This window comes from Xyrauchen texanus, chromosome 41, assembly GCF_025860055.1.
Source record: "Xyrauchen texanus isolate HMW12.3.18 chromosome 41, RBS_HiC_50CHRs, whole genome shotgun sequence".
In the NCBI taxonomy this organism is placed as follows: domain Eukaryota; kingdom Metazoa; phylum Chordata; class Actinopteri; order Cypriniformes; family Catostomidae; genus Xyrauchen; species Xyrauchen texanus.
In genome coordinates this window covers 11,538,965-11,554,598 of record NC_068316.1, presented here as the reverse complement: position 1 = coordinate 11,554,598, position 15,634 = coordinate 11,538,965, and the positions used below count along the sequence as shown (strand labels likewise).

The following is a 15,634-nucleotide window of genomic DNA, read 5'->3' as shown; positions in this document are numbered from 1 at the left end:
CATCTTTATGTTTGGCTTCAACTATTAAACAAAGAGAATGTGCAAAATGATTGACAGGCAGAAAGCACATCAACGTCTACTGATTGGCTGATCAAAACGTCTGTCTTCCGGTTTGCTCTTTAGTTCTGTCACTATGTGAGATATCACGATACTAATTGCAGGCATATCTTTCAGGGAGAATGAACATTTTCTGCATACCATTCCATAAAAATGGCTTACTGCACCTGTCGACAAAAATATATTGAACATTATTTACACCATTATTGACCCGACATTTTGTGACAATGTGCCCTGGTACAGTATTTTTGTCACAATGGAAACATGCTGTTTATTGAAACTAATTTGAGATTAATATACTTTTTTGATATCAAAAGGTATTCAAAATTGCACATTTCCCAACCTCTCGCTAGTACTATAATTTCAATTTTGTTTACGCTGCCATTAGGATTAAATAGAGGAGTCACGCGAAGTCGCCTACTTTCTGAACTAGCCTCGCTCAGTCTGGTTGTGGCATAGCTATTTAGTTTGCCATGCGCGTATCAGGGGCAAGTTTTATATTTAGACATTTGCACCGGTTGATTTAATATTGACTGAACATGAAGTGACAGCAGCAAGGGGAAAAGTCAAAACTGTCCGCTGGATTTACGCAATTCTCTTATGAAATACACATTTGAGGAAATGATCAAATTGTGCAGTTTTCTAAGAGGCTAGAAGGAGTGGAATGACTTCCTCAAAGATGATGGTAAACGAGTGGCGTCTTTGACAAGAAGTTTGGTGTCTAACTTTCTCAACCAGCAAACAAGTGGATATCATTTTGTAAAGAGCTGCGTTTTTGATACTTGCATAACTGTTGGTGCAAAAAAAGTTCCTCGGTCTCTGAGGTGCAAACGAGATACAACTGGACCAGGACTGGACGATCGATTATAATATGTAGTGATGCGCGCTGCTTTAATGAATCGCGAGACGCTGGACGTCACAGCCACGCATCTCTCCGTGCCACAGGTGCGCAGTAAACATTGGTTATTCATGATTGATTAACGGCGGAAAGAAAAGAAGACCGCGCAGAGGGGACAATTACTCGCACTATGGAGATCATGTCTAATCAACCTACAACAGAGGCTGGTGGAGATCACACCGCTGCGGGTTCCATGTCTGCAGGCTTGGACAGAACCGATGTCCCCAGCCCGAGTCCGGTGAACAAACAGCGGTCCCTGCGGGCGGTTTATGTGCTGAATGATGGACTGAAGGCAGTGGCTGCCAACAGCCCAGAGTCCGGGGCGCTGCAGTGTCTCCAACGCTCATGCGACGCAGAGAGTGCCATATTAACCACAGTGACTTTTGGACGCTTAGACTTTGGAGAGACATCGGTGCTTGATACATTTTATGACGCAGGTGAGTTAACATGGGACCCTGGGTATGGGTGCGCAATCCTACATCATATCCAACTGTGCACTATAGATCTCCAGAAGAATAGAGACTAGAGGTCCTGTTCGATTAAGGGTATTGGTGTCTAGATCATATTAAACTTTGCAGGTTGGTACAGGAGGTCCCCTAATACCCCATATTTGAGATGTTTCACTAATCTGACACACCCAGTTCAGGTCATGGAGCATTCTACCTATCCAAAATACAAGTGTTTTAGGCTTATTTGGGACAGTGTTAGGGGGTTGGGTGTCACTGGGCATTCCCATGGTAAAGGAGTTACTTTTACAGGGTCATGGCATACTCCTTAGGTATTTAGGACTGCAATTGGGATCCTTTGCCTCCAGCGCATTCCTTTCCTCTTGCAGGTGTGGCTGCAAACATTTTATTCTTTGTTGTCAAAACACATCTGGGTTACCTTTGGCCACTGGATGGGTGTAAAGGGTAGTGGTTTTAGGTTTGATGCCCTGCATTCTTTTGCATCGAATTTACTATGGCATTTGCAGCACTTTTTTGCATTAAGCGTGGAGCGTGGCTTCCAAGAAAAAGTTCATTTTACGTTTCATCCTGAGTTGAAATGTTATATTCTACAGTAAATTTAATGAAGGCAAAAAGTAACAAAAATATTCTTGAATTCCATAGACTCATAGTATTGTATGGTCTGCTCCCCCACCTCTGCACTTAGCTATTAAGCTGTGCATCAGATCCTGGTTACATCAAGCCTGGTCTTGTATTGTTGCATAGCTTTCAGCCACGTTTTCAGTAGCTTGCATGAACATCCATAGAATAAATGTCAGTTTGTTTAACTAGAAAAGAACAAATATAATTACATAACACTTTTTGCTATATTGCACAAATACTGGCCAGATTAAACTTGCCATTTCTTTATTATGAGATGCGTTTATTTGTCTACCATCAAAACAATATCAAAAGCCTGAATACAGTGTTCCTGTTTTCCACAATTAGTATGTGTGAAGACAAGGAGCACATTTGTTACAACAGTCCTCATGTTGGGTACTGTTGTTAAACTACCCCGGGATGGTTGTAACACAACAAGGCATATAAGAAGGCACTCATGTGATATATACTGACACATTTTATACCTTGAGAGGGTTTTCAAAACGCTAACTGATTAACATGTAGTTAAAATATACAGTAAAAAAAATGACAATTCATTTAACAAGACAATATATGTAATATTATGATTAAATGTTGTAAAAAGAAAAAAAGTAAAAAAAAAGATGTTTTTTGGATGTAAAAAGTATAATTCTACCGTATATTTAATAAAAAATATATATTATGTTTAACAAGAGAGTACATACTTTTTACGTTAAGTTATTGTTTAAATTACGATTTAAAAAAAGCAATAATATTCCCAGAATACCCTCCATGACCTATCATATTTTATGGGAATATTTATGTTTCTTCTTATTTTTAATATCAGTTATGTACTTTGGGAATTCTGTGTTATATTTTCTGTGGTTTAGTTCATGTTTATTGCATTATATAAATGTCATTTTGTTACACTGATGGTCTCTACATGTTTATTGGTCATTGCTCTTGGAAGGTCCACTACTGATGAACTTTGTCATCATGTGCCCTTCTGCAATTATTGCAGTGATTAACAATACATTATAAATGTGAAAAGCAGCTTTTCCAGAATGTTAGTGTATCAAGTTTATACCATTTTGTAATACAAACTGTAATGAACCGTAAAATATACAGGCATCAAAATTACATCCCGTACAGACTGAAACATGGTCACCGTTTTTACGTTAGATGTTTGGCAACCACAGCTGCAAGAAATTTATTAAAATTTTACAGTTATCTATCTATCTATCTATCTATCTGTCCAAACAGTGTGTACTGTATAATGTATGACCAATTTATTTTAAATTCATATTTATTTAATTATTTATCTAAGCTTTCTGACTGAATAGAAGTTACAAAACTGTAGAAAAAGCATTTGCTATCATGTTTTTTTATGGCAAGGGTACAGTTGTAACACAGTGTTTCATCTGTCCCCTGCATGTTCACCTAATTTTCTCAGTGACCTTGCATCTTGCATTTCCCAAAATACTTGGTTACGTGCTTTTCTCAATACTGAGTATCCTTTTTGCAAAAACTTCACACAGTTTTCTTTTGCAACATGCATCTTGACACAGTTAATTTCTCTTCCATAATTCACTAATACCACAAAAAACATACTGTACATCTCTCAAAATCAGCCCATAATATAGCAAACATTCTTACCCAGCAAACATAGTTTTTAATTCATTACACAGTGACCTTAAAAACACAAAATACTGGTAATGATGAATAATTTATTAATTTACATTTTTTGTATTGCATCTTGGATTTTTACAAATATTCACTGTACAAACATGCACTGGATGTGCAGGATGCACTGAGCAAAACACAAATGTGATGCTTCGATATGACTTTATTTGGTCTTTTCTGCAAAAGTATATAGCTGCAGGCAGAGCTTTAAAAAAGGAATGGAGCTCTAAATCACCAGCAAAGATATAGGGAGCCTATAACCGAACACTTTCCCTAAACCTATCTGTGAGTGGAAGTAACGCCCCTTTTTGGAGTAACCCTGCCTCATTCTGGAGTAACCTCACCCTCTTTTGGAGTAACCCCACCCCCATTTGGAGATCTATGTCCTGCAGCTACACCTACTTGGTTTTCTGAATAGAGTAGGCCAGTAATGTCAACACACACAAAAGGTAAATACTCAATTCAAAAGGGTAATTATTATTGGTGCTAGTCAATGCTGTCTTGCATTTGGCCACAACTTCTCATCTACATCCCATTGAATGTGTTCTCTGATGACACACCTTGGAAAGACCTCTAACCTTGGATCTTCCTCTCAATTGCTTGCATGTGCACTTCTCTTACTCTTCCTCGTCCTACCTGTCTACCTGCCCTGCCAGCCATGTTTGCATAACACAATCATTACAAAGTTGGCCCCTTTTACAGTATATAGATGGTCAACATTGATAAAGCAAAACAGCTTAATTAGGTCATGAGCTAAATGAATAGGCCTAACCGGTAATCTGTTTTTATCAGGTTTTTACTAATTGTTTTACATTTTATTTTTTTACATCTTGAGTATTCTTCAATATTAATTTATGGTAGAAATAAAGCACATTGCTGTCTCATTCACTTTATTTGACTGTTTTGGACATAAATGTAATAGTTTTGAAAACAGTATGTAAATTTTTTTCTCTTTTGTTAGTCACTTTGAATAAAAGCATCTGCCAAATGAATGTCAAACTGTCATGAGTTTGACCTTACAAGAAGCAAAATTTCCTTTCATGGTAATCAGGTATAATGATTTATTCACATTGAAAGAGGGGTAAGAAAATGACAAATGTAGATGTTTTCTAATAATTACACATCAATGTTGACTACATTTAAATTTCCCACACAGAAAGAGGATGCACACTGATAATGACCGTTCAAACTTGCATGAGAAGGGAAATATTCACTGTGTTACAGCTGTACTCCGTCTACTTGTGTAAATAGAGCAATCTGCACTGCGTTAGTGGGATTGAACAATATATTGTATGTTCCTCCAGCTTGCTCACTGTGTGCCTGACTGATTGCAGATATTGCCGTGGTGGACATGAGCGATGTATTCAGACAGCCCTCACTGTTTTATCACCTTGGTGTTCGTGAGAGCTTTGATATGGCCAACAATGTCATCCTCTACCACGACACGGACCCTGACACAGCACAGTCCCTAAAGGTGAAAGTTCATGATGCTTGCACACACTTACATTTTTCACTCTTAGAATGCAGCCATATGTTTACCTAGCTATATAAAGGGGGACATGCCTTAGATTTCGATTGCTTTAAATAAAACTAGTTATAATTACTGGACTAATCTTACCCAATGCACATACATATACACATATACACTCACTGAGCACTTTATTAGGAACAATATCGTCCTAATAAAGTGCCTGATGTGGTCTTCTTCTGTTGTAGCCCATCTGCCTCAAGGTTCAATGTGTTGTGCATTCTGAGATGCTATTCTACTCATTACACTTGTACAGAGTGGTTATCTGAGTTACCATAGCCTTTCTGTCAGCTCAAACTAGTCTGGTCATTCTCCGTTGACCTCTCTCATCAACAAGGCATTTCTGTCTGCAGAACTGCCCCTCACTGGATGTTTTTTTGTTTTTGGCCCCATTCTGAGGAATCTTTGGAGACATGTGCGTGATAATCCCAGGAGATCAGCAGTTACAGAAATACTCATGCCAGCCCATCTGGCACCAACAATCATGCGGCAGTCGAAATCACTGTGATCATGTTTTTTCCCCATTCTGCTGGTTGGTGTGCACATTAACTGAAGCTCCTGACCCATATCTGCATGATTTTATGCATTGCACTGATCCCACACAATTGGTTGATTAGATAATTGCATGAATATATACACTACTGGTCAAATGTTTTGAAACACTTACTCATTCTTTATAATAATTTTTATTTTTCACATTTTAGAATAATAGTAAAGTCATCAAAACTATGGAATAACAGAAACGGAACTATGGGAATTATGTTGTGACTAAACAAAATCCAAAATAAATCAAAACTGTGTTATATTTTAGCATCTTCAATTCTCTACCAACTTCTTGAGGTATCACCCTGAGATGCTTTTTAAACAGTATTGTAGGAGTTCCTATCTATGTTGGGCACATATTGGCTGATTTTCTTTATTATTTAGTCCAAGTCATCAATTTCAAAAACTTTTTTTGAGTTTTATAATGAAACAAATTAATATGGTGACACAATTATATTTTTGTCTACAAAACTACTTTCAAACATTTAATCATATGCCTCATGAGAAACATTTCAGTCAAGTGTTTCAAAACTTTTGACCAGTAGTGTAGGTGTGTACAGGTGTTCCCAATAAAGTGCCCAGTGAGTGTATAGAGTGTACATGTTATTTCTGAATTACAAATTACTATGTCAAATTATATTCCCCTCATAGACCCTCATTGATTAATTCGTACTCTCCCTTATACTGAGTGCTGCCACACACTAGCAAGGGATAGGGGGAGGTTATACCTTGGAGCAAATTTGGCAACTTTGTCATCTGTACAAAGAGGCCAGCCATGACCAGGGCCTGCTATTCTCAGCGTACAAGGGTGTAATCTTTTCCGGGCACTGGACAGTAGAGCTACTAGGTCAACATGCTCTGTATTATAGCTCAGGCATGCAGCCCCAGGACAGCTGCACATGTCCACATTGCAAGGGAGACATTAGAAAGGCATGTTTCTAGCATAGTCTGTATGATTTCAGTCACTCATGGGGAGTGGGGACACAATTTCTGTTTGTGCAACTGTATTTGTTCATGTCCATGTGCTTTGCATATGACACTATTACATCCATCTCATTCAGTCTAGTTTCATTCACTGTACCACACTGTCATCATTCTGGGGATACATTTTAATAAGTGACATGATGGCAAAACTTTATTCAACGTAGTACTGAAAGTACAATACACTAAGGAAGTGGTGATTGCTTAGGCGAAATATTTGAAATATATGTCAAATCCCATAACCGTAATGATTAAACTTTGATGCGTAACTTATCAGACACTGTTTTTGCTACAGACATGAGTGGTACCCACTGACACACAAAATTACATTACCATAAATGGGGTAGCTGGTGCACCTAAAGGACCTTATAAAACAAGGATTGTTGAGGAGAGGTGTACTATTACTTTTCCAAGCATTGACACTTACACTGAAGGAGGTACCCAAAGCATATCTAGAGAGCTGAAGAAAGTACCCACATAGCAACCACCCAGAACACCCTAGCAAGCAACTATGATGCCCTAGTAGGGCACCTCAGAACATCTTTGCAACCATATCACACAGCCCTTGTTGCCACCCAAAACTTCGTAACACCATGGTGGCGAATTTTGCACAGGCCGGTATCACTTGCATTTTCTTCAGAGTATTGAAAAATCTACTTATTAAAAATCTGTCTCATAATACACTCCAGCATCATTGGTGGCTGCTGAAAAACATGCTGTAGTGGTCATAAATTAATTCGTTTCTGCAAGTGGCATAAAATATGTTATTTTTAAGTAATCCTTTCTTTCCTTTTTGTGTAGGACATGGTGGCACAGAAAAACACAGTAAGTATCAAATCGCTGCAGACTCTTTAAAGGATTGGTAATTTGATGACATTTGAGGACATTGCTGCTATTATCGTGTGCCAAGAGCTTTGTGTATGAGTCTATATTTAAAGCTTGTATGACACACTATGCTATATTTTATATGCTCTTCTGTGTCATGGCCCTAAAATACATCCTCCACATATTAGACATTGGGCCGATCCAAATACACTAATCTTTTGTGAGTGGACACACAAGGTTTTGATGGTTGATGGTTCAGCATGTCCCAGCCATAAGGCCATTGCTGAATATGATAAACCAATAAGGGCTCTCAAGGTGTAATGACACTTAGGTCAGTCAGTGGGTGTTCGTGGTTTGTTTGTGAAAGGAGATGGTCATTGGTATCCGAGCCCTGTACAGTTAGTGCTGGTCTTTAAATAGACCTCTTATATAGAATGGCTGCAGAGAGGGAGCTAACCTTGACATTGGCAGTATTTTACAACTAAATGATGAATTGAAATGACTCTGAAACACACAAAAGAGAGTTCCTCTGTGTCAGAACACTGATTCTGATTTGTTGAATGTTTCAATATCAGTTTTGAAAACCGTAAGGAAGCGTTTCCTATGTTTGACCTCATAGTCAGAAATTCTTTTGGCATTTATGCCTTGATCTTCAAGGGATAGTTCACTCAAAAATAGAAATTCTAATTCCAATTCAGTTGACACCAAATCAGTTCCCCACATCATGTCGTTCCAAACCCACATGACTCTCTTTCTTCTATGAAACACTTAAAGGGATAGTTCAGCCAAAAATGTTAATTCTCTCATAATTTACTCACCCTCAGGCCATCCTCACCCATATCTTCTGAAGATATGGATTTAACCACTGGCATCTTATGGATTACTTTTATGCTGCATTCATGTGCTTTTGGAACTTCAGAATGTTGTTACCCATTCACTTGTATTGTGAGGACAGAGATTAAATATTCTTCTAAAAATCTTCTTTTGTGTTCAGCAGAAAAAAGAAAGTCATACACATCTGGGATAGCATGAGGGTGAGTAAATAATGAGAGAATTAATTGGATAAACTATCCCTTTAAGAAGTTTAGCAGAATGTCTGAGCCACTCTCTTCCATATGGTGACGAAGGTGGAGGAATTAATGAAAGTAGATGGGGACCAGGTCTGTCTCCAAAAAAACTCCAAAAAGGACAAAAAAAGTGGTCCACACAACTTGTGCTCTGTGTTGCAAATCTGCTATAGCCATGTGATAGCTTTGCGTAAGGTACAGGATAAAATGTAGGTGTTGTTAACTGAAAATCTTGCTTTAAAATTGTGATACCCATTCAGTTTGATTGTATGGAAACAAGCAGCTTGGACTTTCTGCTATTAATATCTCCTAGGTGTAAATGAAGACAGAATTTTTATTTTTGGGTGAACTATTCCTTTCAGTTTCTCATTCGCCTGATCATGGGTCCCATCCTCTATATGTCTTCATCTTCTGTGTAATTTCTCTGTAGTTCCTTTTATATTATAGTTTCTCTCTTCTGTATAACTTCCTCATTCACCTTTGATGTGTAGTGTATATATTCCTATCCTATTTCTGTCACTCTGTTTTTTCTCCTTTTCTTTCAATTCCCTTTATTCTTTTGCTCTCCTTTTCTATCTTTTTCTCTCTTTTTTTTATGTGTTACCTGGAGTAGGCTTCAAGGCCAGTTAAAATAGGCTTTCCATGGGTCCAGTTGCCACCTCAGTATAGGGGCTCCGGCCTCAGGAACAAAGTAGGTACTGCAAACGTGCTGGTGCATGCTGGAAACATCCAAACAGGACTCTAAGGAAACACATTGCAAATATGATTGGGGAAAAGACTAAAATAATTTAATTGTGAGAATGCATGATGGCCAGTTGACTTGAAATAAGCTTCAGGTGACCTCTTACATTTGAAGTGTTGATGTGGCAAAGCGCTAAGATGTGCTGTGGCCACCTCCTCCATTTCACTCTGGAATTCTAGGATACCTATTCCAGGATCACAGAGGTGTTAACAAGATTTTCTTGTTACTCAGAGTGGCCGCCAGCTTGATGAGTTAAGCATCACTAACACAGACAACGTTTAAACAGTGGCACAGTTTAGAGGTTTATGTTGGTGGAAATGGCCGTTAACGATTCATCGCCTGTAGATTTTAAAATCGATTTATAGAATGTTGAAAAAATGTCTTTCCTTACTTTGATGGGAACAGACATAGAGGCTACAATGAGTCAAAAATGAATAAAATCCCAGATGCAGTTTATTGTTTAACCAAAATCTCACTGATTGCCAGAAAAAAAGATTTGGTGTGGGACCTTTAATTATAAACAAGCACAAAACACACAAGAGACTCCATGACAATGCTCTATAAGTAAATATCTACCAAATTAAGGTTTTTATAGCCTATATATTTACCAGCTGAAGGGATTTGTAAAGATATTTCACCAGATTAGGTATAATGAGGTTAATGTTATTCACAAGATATGATGGTGGAGAAACGATGTATTTGCTGACGGGGGATGTTTCCATATAGTCACATTTTTCTTTGCATGCCCTCAATTCAATTTAGAACACTTTATTATCTAATCAAAATAAAAAAAATATACATTGAATCAATGATGATAGATTTAGATTCAGAAAATCTCAATGTGATTGTTAACCACAAATAAAAAACTATTTGCAACTATGTGTTCCAAAAAGCAACAATCAGCACCAATTAATCGGTAAAACCGATACTGATCGGTCTACCTCTAAGACAGTTCTAACTATCATGAAATGAAAGTTTACTCAACCTCAAGTTTATTCCAAACCTGAATGACTTTTCTTTTTATTTCTTAATTTGTATTATTCATCATCACTTATAGAACCCCTGCGGTAAATCACAAAAATTTTATATAAAGATTTTGAGTTTGTTCCTGTCTCTCTTCCTCAGGCCTCCAGCGGAAACTACTATTTCATCCCTTACGTGATGACACCCAACAATGAGTACTTGTGCTGTGAGAATGTGGCCCAGCGAAGAGCATCAGAATACATGCAACCCAACTGGGACAACCTCCTGGGGCCACTCTGTGTCCCATTGGTGGATCGCTTCGTCAACTTGCTCAAAGACATTCACGTCACGTCTTGGTATGGCTGCTCACGTTATGCTAATTTTTAGCAGGATGCCCAATATGTCTTCTCTTCTTTAGCTGATAATTTCCAGTTACATAATGGAGTTACACCATGTTTCACTGAGCACAAAGTAGGCTATGCATACTTCTTCCAAATGCGTAAACAAAATGAGATTGATAAAAAAAAATAGTATAATTTATATGTATAGTGTATAATGATATAATAATAATTTTTTTTTTTTTTGTGGAATTCCCTGTTGGAAAGACTAGCATTGCTGGTCACCTTTTTTAACTAGCTTAATCAGCAAGCCTCCCTTGGATTTCATTTTTTGGCTGGTGAACAAAATGGCTATGGCGGTCCACCAGCTAGACCAGCACCAAACCAGCATAAACCAGCTTGGATAAGCATGGAATTTCATTCTGGTTTAAGTTTCTTTTAAGCAAGGTCTGTAGCTTGTATTTAACATAGCATCAGAGACCTAAATTAGGTGTTAAATGATCCTCAAGAGTCTTGGGATGGCTGTGTCTCATCGTCGCTGCAGTGGAGAAATGGAACTCCATGTGGAGGTCAGATTATATCATCAAGACAGACAAGTTTTTGACAAGCAAGTGCTTGCGAGATTTATTGGGAACTCCAGGATCTTCTAACACGTGTCAGAGTGTTCTTTCACCTGGAGCTCAGATGTCATGCCTGAAAAGTCTAGAACTCCTGCAGCTTTTAGCACCTTGTCTCACTTAACCAGCGTTTCGGCATAATGTAGTGTCAATTTTGCAGATTATTCTGGCCAAGAACACCTAAAGTGACCAAATTTGTTTTGATTTTACATGCTTTTTATGTGCTGTCTTATCTGGAATAGTTGAAGCCACAATAATAATTATCAGATAATTCAAATAATTACACTGCAGTATTGGACAGCAACTAACACTGAAGAAATTAGTGATAATGTGTGTAGACTTTGTGATCAGAATATCTGTCCATACAAAAGTAATAAATACAGATTATGTCACGAGAAACTGGTTGTAAATATCTAGATTGCTTGCTAATCAATTACCTCAAACAACACTCTTTTAAAGATTTGATACCACTAACCTGGCAAACTTTGGCAAATCTAGTGATCAGTTTTTCTAAAAAAGCACATTCCATCACAGTGGAATTGACAATTTTCTCCAGCTCTTGCCATTTTTGTATGCAGTGTGCATCAGATGGTCAGTAAACCCCATTCTGTCACCATTTCTTCCTCTCTGACAGTGCTTCATACAAAGACACACTCCTGAATGACATTCGAAAAGCTCGAGATAAATACCAGGGAGAAGAGTTGGCCAAGGAGCTTACCCGTATCAAACTACGCATTGATAACACAGAGGTTTTGACTCAGGACATTGTGATGAACTTGCTGTTCTCCTACAGGGATATACAGGTATACATATCTAAAGCATAACAGAAATGCGCATAAAATGGAAGTTTACAGGGCAAATTGTCAGCACATTTTTGTTTGTTATTTACAAATGAATTTCTATGTACTGTGAACACAAAAGGAGATGTTAATTAGACAGAATGTTTGCTTCAGTCTCTATTTATGTATATTGAATGGAGAAAAGATTAATCGAAAGTGAATGGTGACTGAGGCTAACATTTTGCCAAACATCATTTCATATTCCATCGAAAAAAAGAAGGTCATCGGGGTTTGGATAACACTAGGGTTAGTATATGATGACATCATTTTTATTTTGGGTGATCTAGCCCTTTAAATATTTAACCTGGAATGCCCCTTTAATGTCCAAAAGCCTTTGGTGTCTGTTTCAGGACTACGATGCCATGGTGAAACTAGTACAGACCATTGAGATGTTGCCCACCTGTGACTTGGCCAACCAGCCCATGATCCAGTTCCACTATGCTTTTGCGCTCAATAGGTGACCACATATCTGCATTGTGTTGTATATTCTCCTATTAATATGCTTAGAAAACAAACACTGAACTTGGTGCTATTTCCAATTCAGTCCTATTAATCTGAAAAGCAAATGGATTTATGTTTGTATATGTGTGTGCGTGTGCACACAGACGGAACAGCCCGGGAGATAGAGAGCAGGCATTACGTGTGATGTTGCAGGTTCTGCAGTCATGTGAGCACCCTGCACCTGACATGTTTTGTCTGTGTGGTCGCATCTATAAAGACATATTCCTAGACTCTGACTGCAAGGACACCAAAAACAGAGACAATGCCATCCAGTGGTAAGTTAAATACGTTGCATGAAGCTATTTCTATTTTTGGTGTACAGTATGTTATGCTATCCCATAACATGGGATAGGGGGGTGGTGTGGGCACATAGGAAGGGAAAGACCTAGATACCACCTAGAAATCCCTAACAACCATATAAAACAAGCTCAAAACAGTCAGAACACCTTAGCAACCGCATAGTAATGCACTGGCAATCACCCACAACTCCTTAGCATTGTGGTGCCAATGTTTGTATGGGCAAGCACCACTCACAATTTCTTTTGAAATCTAGTTGTTTAATATTTATTATGTGTGTTCCAGGTATAGAAAAGGCTTTGAGCTGCAGCCCACTCTGTATTCAGGCATTAATTTGGCAGTGTTGCTAATTGTGTCAGGACAGCAGTTTGAGACTTCCATAGAGCTCAGGAAAATCGGTAAGGGGGGAAATGCGTTTCTTGTTTCTGCTTGTTAATTCATTTCATTAAGGGAAAACCAGAAAAACCTGCTCCCTGTCTCTCTCTTTCTATTACAGGTGTGAGGTTAAACAGTCTGCTGGGTCGTAAAGGCAGCCTGGAGAAGATGAATAACTATTGGGATGTAGGGCAGTTCTTTACTGTCAGTATGCTGGCCAATGACATTCCCAAAGCTGTACAGGCTGCAGAGAAACTCTTCAAACTCAAGCCACCTATATGGTAAACATACAGTATACATGTAGAATATTTAGTCACCTACCACTTTATTAGTAACACCTGTGCACCTACTTATATGTGATTATTTAATCAGCCAATTGTGTGGTAGCAGTGCAAAAATCATGCAGATATGTGTCAGGAGCTTCAGTTAATGTTCACATCAACCATCAGAATGGGGAAAAAATGCGATCTTAGTGATTTTGACCGTGGCATGATTATTGGTGCCAGATGGGCTGGTTTGAGTATTTTAACTGATGATCTCCTGGGATTTTCACGCACAACAGTCTCTAGTGTCTGAATGGTTTCAAATACAAAAAACATCCAGTGAGTGGCAGTTCTGCGAACAGAAAGCCTTGTTGATGAGAGGGGTCAATGGAGAATGGCCAGACTGGTTCAAGCTGGCAGAAAAGATATGGTAATTCAGATAACCACTCTGTACAATTGTAGTGAGCAGAATAGCATCTCAGAATATACAAAATGTCGAACAGCTGAAGACCACATCAGGTTCCACTTCTGTCAACCAAGAACAGAAAGCTGAGGTTGCAGTGGGCCGACTAACTGTCTACGTCAGCAGAAATCCAGATTCATCATTCATTTTTCCAGTCTTTAACTGTCTGGTTTTGGTGAGCCTGTGCCCATTGCAGCCTCAGCTTTCTGTTCTTGTCTAATAGAATTGGAACCTGACATGTTCTTCTACTGTTGTAGCACATTCGCCTCAAGGTTCCTGAATCTGGATTGAATTTGAATTGAGTTAGCAAACAGGATGTAGAATAGCAAATTGAATTCGAATTTAAGGTAGAATTCAAATGGAATTAAATTCAAAGAAATACATTTTATTTTTCAGTATAACATGAAACATGTTATCATATGCATAACATATGACCCCTTTTATAGATAGCAAAGTCATGACAATTGTGTGAAAAGTTAATTGTATTTTCTTTGCTGTGTGCATTACTAACACAGCAGATATCAATATGAAGGCCTTTGACAACCTGACATGTGCATTTGAGAGTATAACTTCAATTTAGTTGTTTGTGTTAACTGTATCTGTTTCAAGAAAATGAGAAAAATCAAGAAAAATGCACAATCTGTTTAGGACAATTACAAAGTGTTCAGATGGCTTTGTTAATTGTATTGAGAGCAGTGAACTATCAATTGAGAAACTGTAATTTGATCAATATATTAAACTAACAAATAAGTTATCAAAAATCAATTTCTGGTGCTTTATGGCAAAAATAAAAAACATTTTATCTACATTTTGATGCTATTAGAAAATTAGATGTGATCTAGGAGCTTTATACAGTGCATACCATTGAGGAGACTGTAAGACTTTCCCTCCCATTTCATTCCCATCAAAAAAAAAAATGGCACTACTTTGTATAAGGTATATGGTCTTGACAACACAATTGTTCATGACTTCATTGCTGTTTAATATTCATTCTTTTCTCTTGTCTGACATTTATATTCTCTTTAAGGTACCTGCGATCAGTCGTCCAGAACCTTCAGCTGATTCAGCATTTTAAGAAGCAGAACACAGAGCATTCTCCTCAGAGAGAGCGACTCAACTTCTGGATGGACATCATTGTGGAGGCCACACAGGGAACAACCAATGGCCTTCGCTTTCCGGTACTACACTACCTTACATCATTGTCTCATCCAAGATCACACCTATATTGACACATCATTTACTAAATTAGAACAGTGTTTAATGGACTTGTCACTTTTTCCGTTATGCAGGTCTTGATCCTAGAGCCTACTAAAGTTTACCAGCCCTCGTATGTGTCCATAAACAGTGAAGCTGAAGAGAAAAACGTTTCTATATGGCATGTATCTCCTGCTGAGACGGTCAGTACCCACAAAATCTCAAAATAGGGTATTTTTAAAGGGCCTCGTATCATTGTTTACTTTCCTGATTTGTGCACAGAAGGGCATACATGAGTGGAACTTCACAGCGTCATCCATCAAAGGCATTAGGTAGGAGTCTCTCTCTCTCTCTCTCTCTCTTTCTCTCAGTATCTCTTTCTCTCAGTTGCTCAGT

At 38.1% G+C, this 15,634-nt stretch overlaps 1 protein-coding gene across 1 annotated transcript in view; it reads left to right on the top strand.

The window, feature by feature from the left end:
* The first annotated feature begins 607 nt into the window (after positions 1-607).
* The window catches only part of map3k15 (mitogen-activated protein kinase kinase kinase 15), a 41,880-nt gene continuing 26,853 nt past the window's right edge, over positions 608-15,634 (top strand). Inside the window, exons 1-12 of the mRNA XM_052114090.1 lie at positions 608-1,392; positions 5,037-5,176; positions 7,556-7,579; positions 10,514-10,707; positions 11,941-12,109; positions 12,496-12,602; positions 12,751-12,921; positions 13,229-13,341; positions 13,440-13,599; positions 15,072-15,222; positions 15,334-15,441; positions 15,521-15,570. Of these exons, the coding sequence (XP_051970050.1) occupies positions 1,086-1,392; positions 5,037-5,176; positions 7,556-7,579; positions 10,514-10,707; positions 11,941-12,109; positions 12,496-12,602; positions 12,751-12,921; positions 13,229-13,341; positions 13,440-13,599; positions 15,072-15,222; positions 15,334-15,441; positions 15,521-15,570 (1,694 nt within the window). The 5' untranslated portion in view covers positions 608-1,085. The remainder of the gene's footprint in view (positions 1,393-5,036; positions 5,177-7,555; positions 7,580-10,513; positions 10,708-11,940; positions 12,110-12,495; positions 12,603-12,750; positions 12,922-13,228; positions 13,342-13,439; positions 13,600-15,071; positions 15,223-15,333; positions 15,442-15,520; positions 15,571-15,634) is intronic.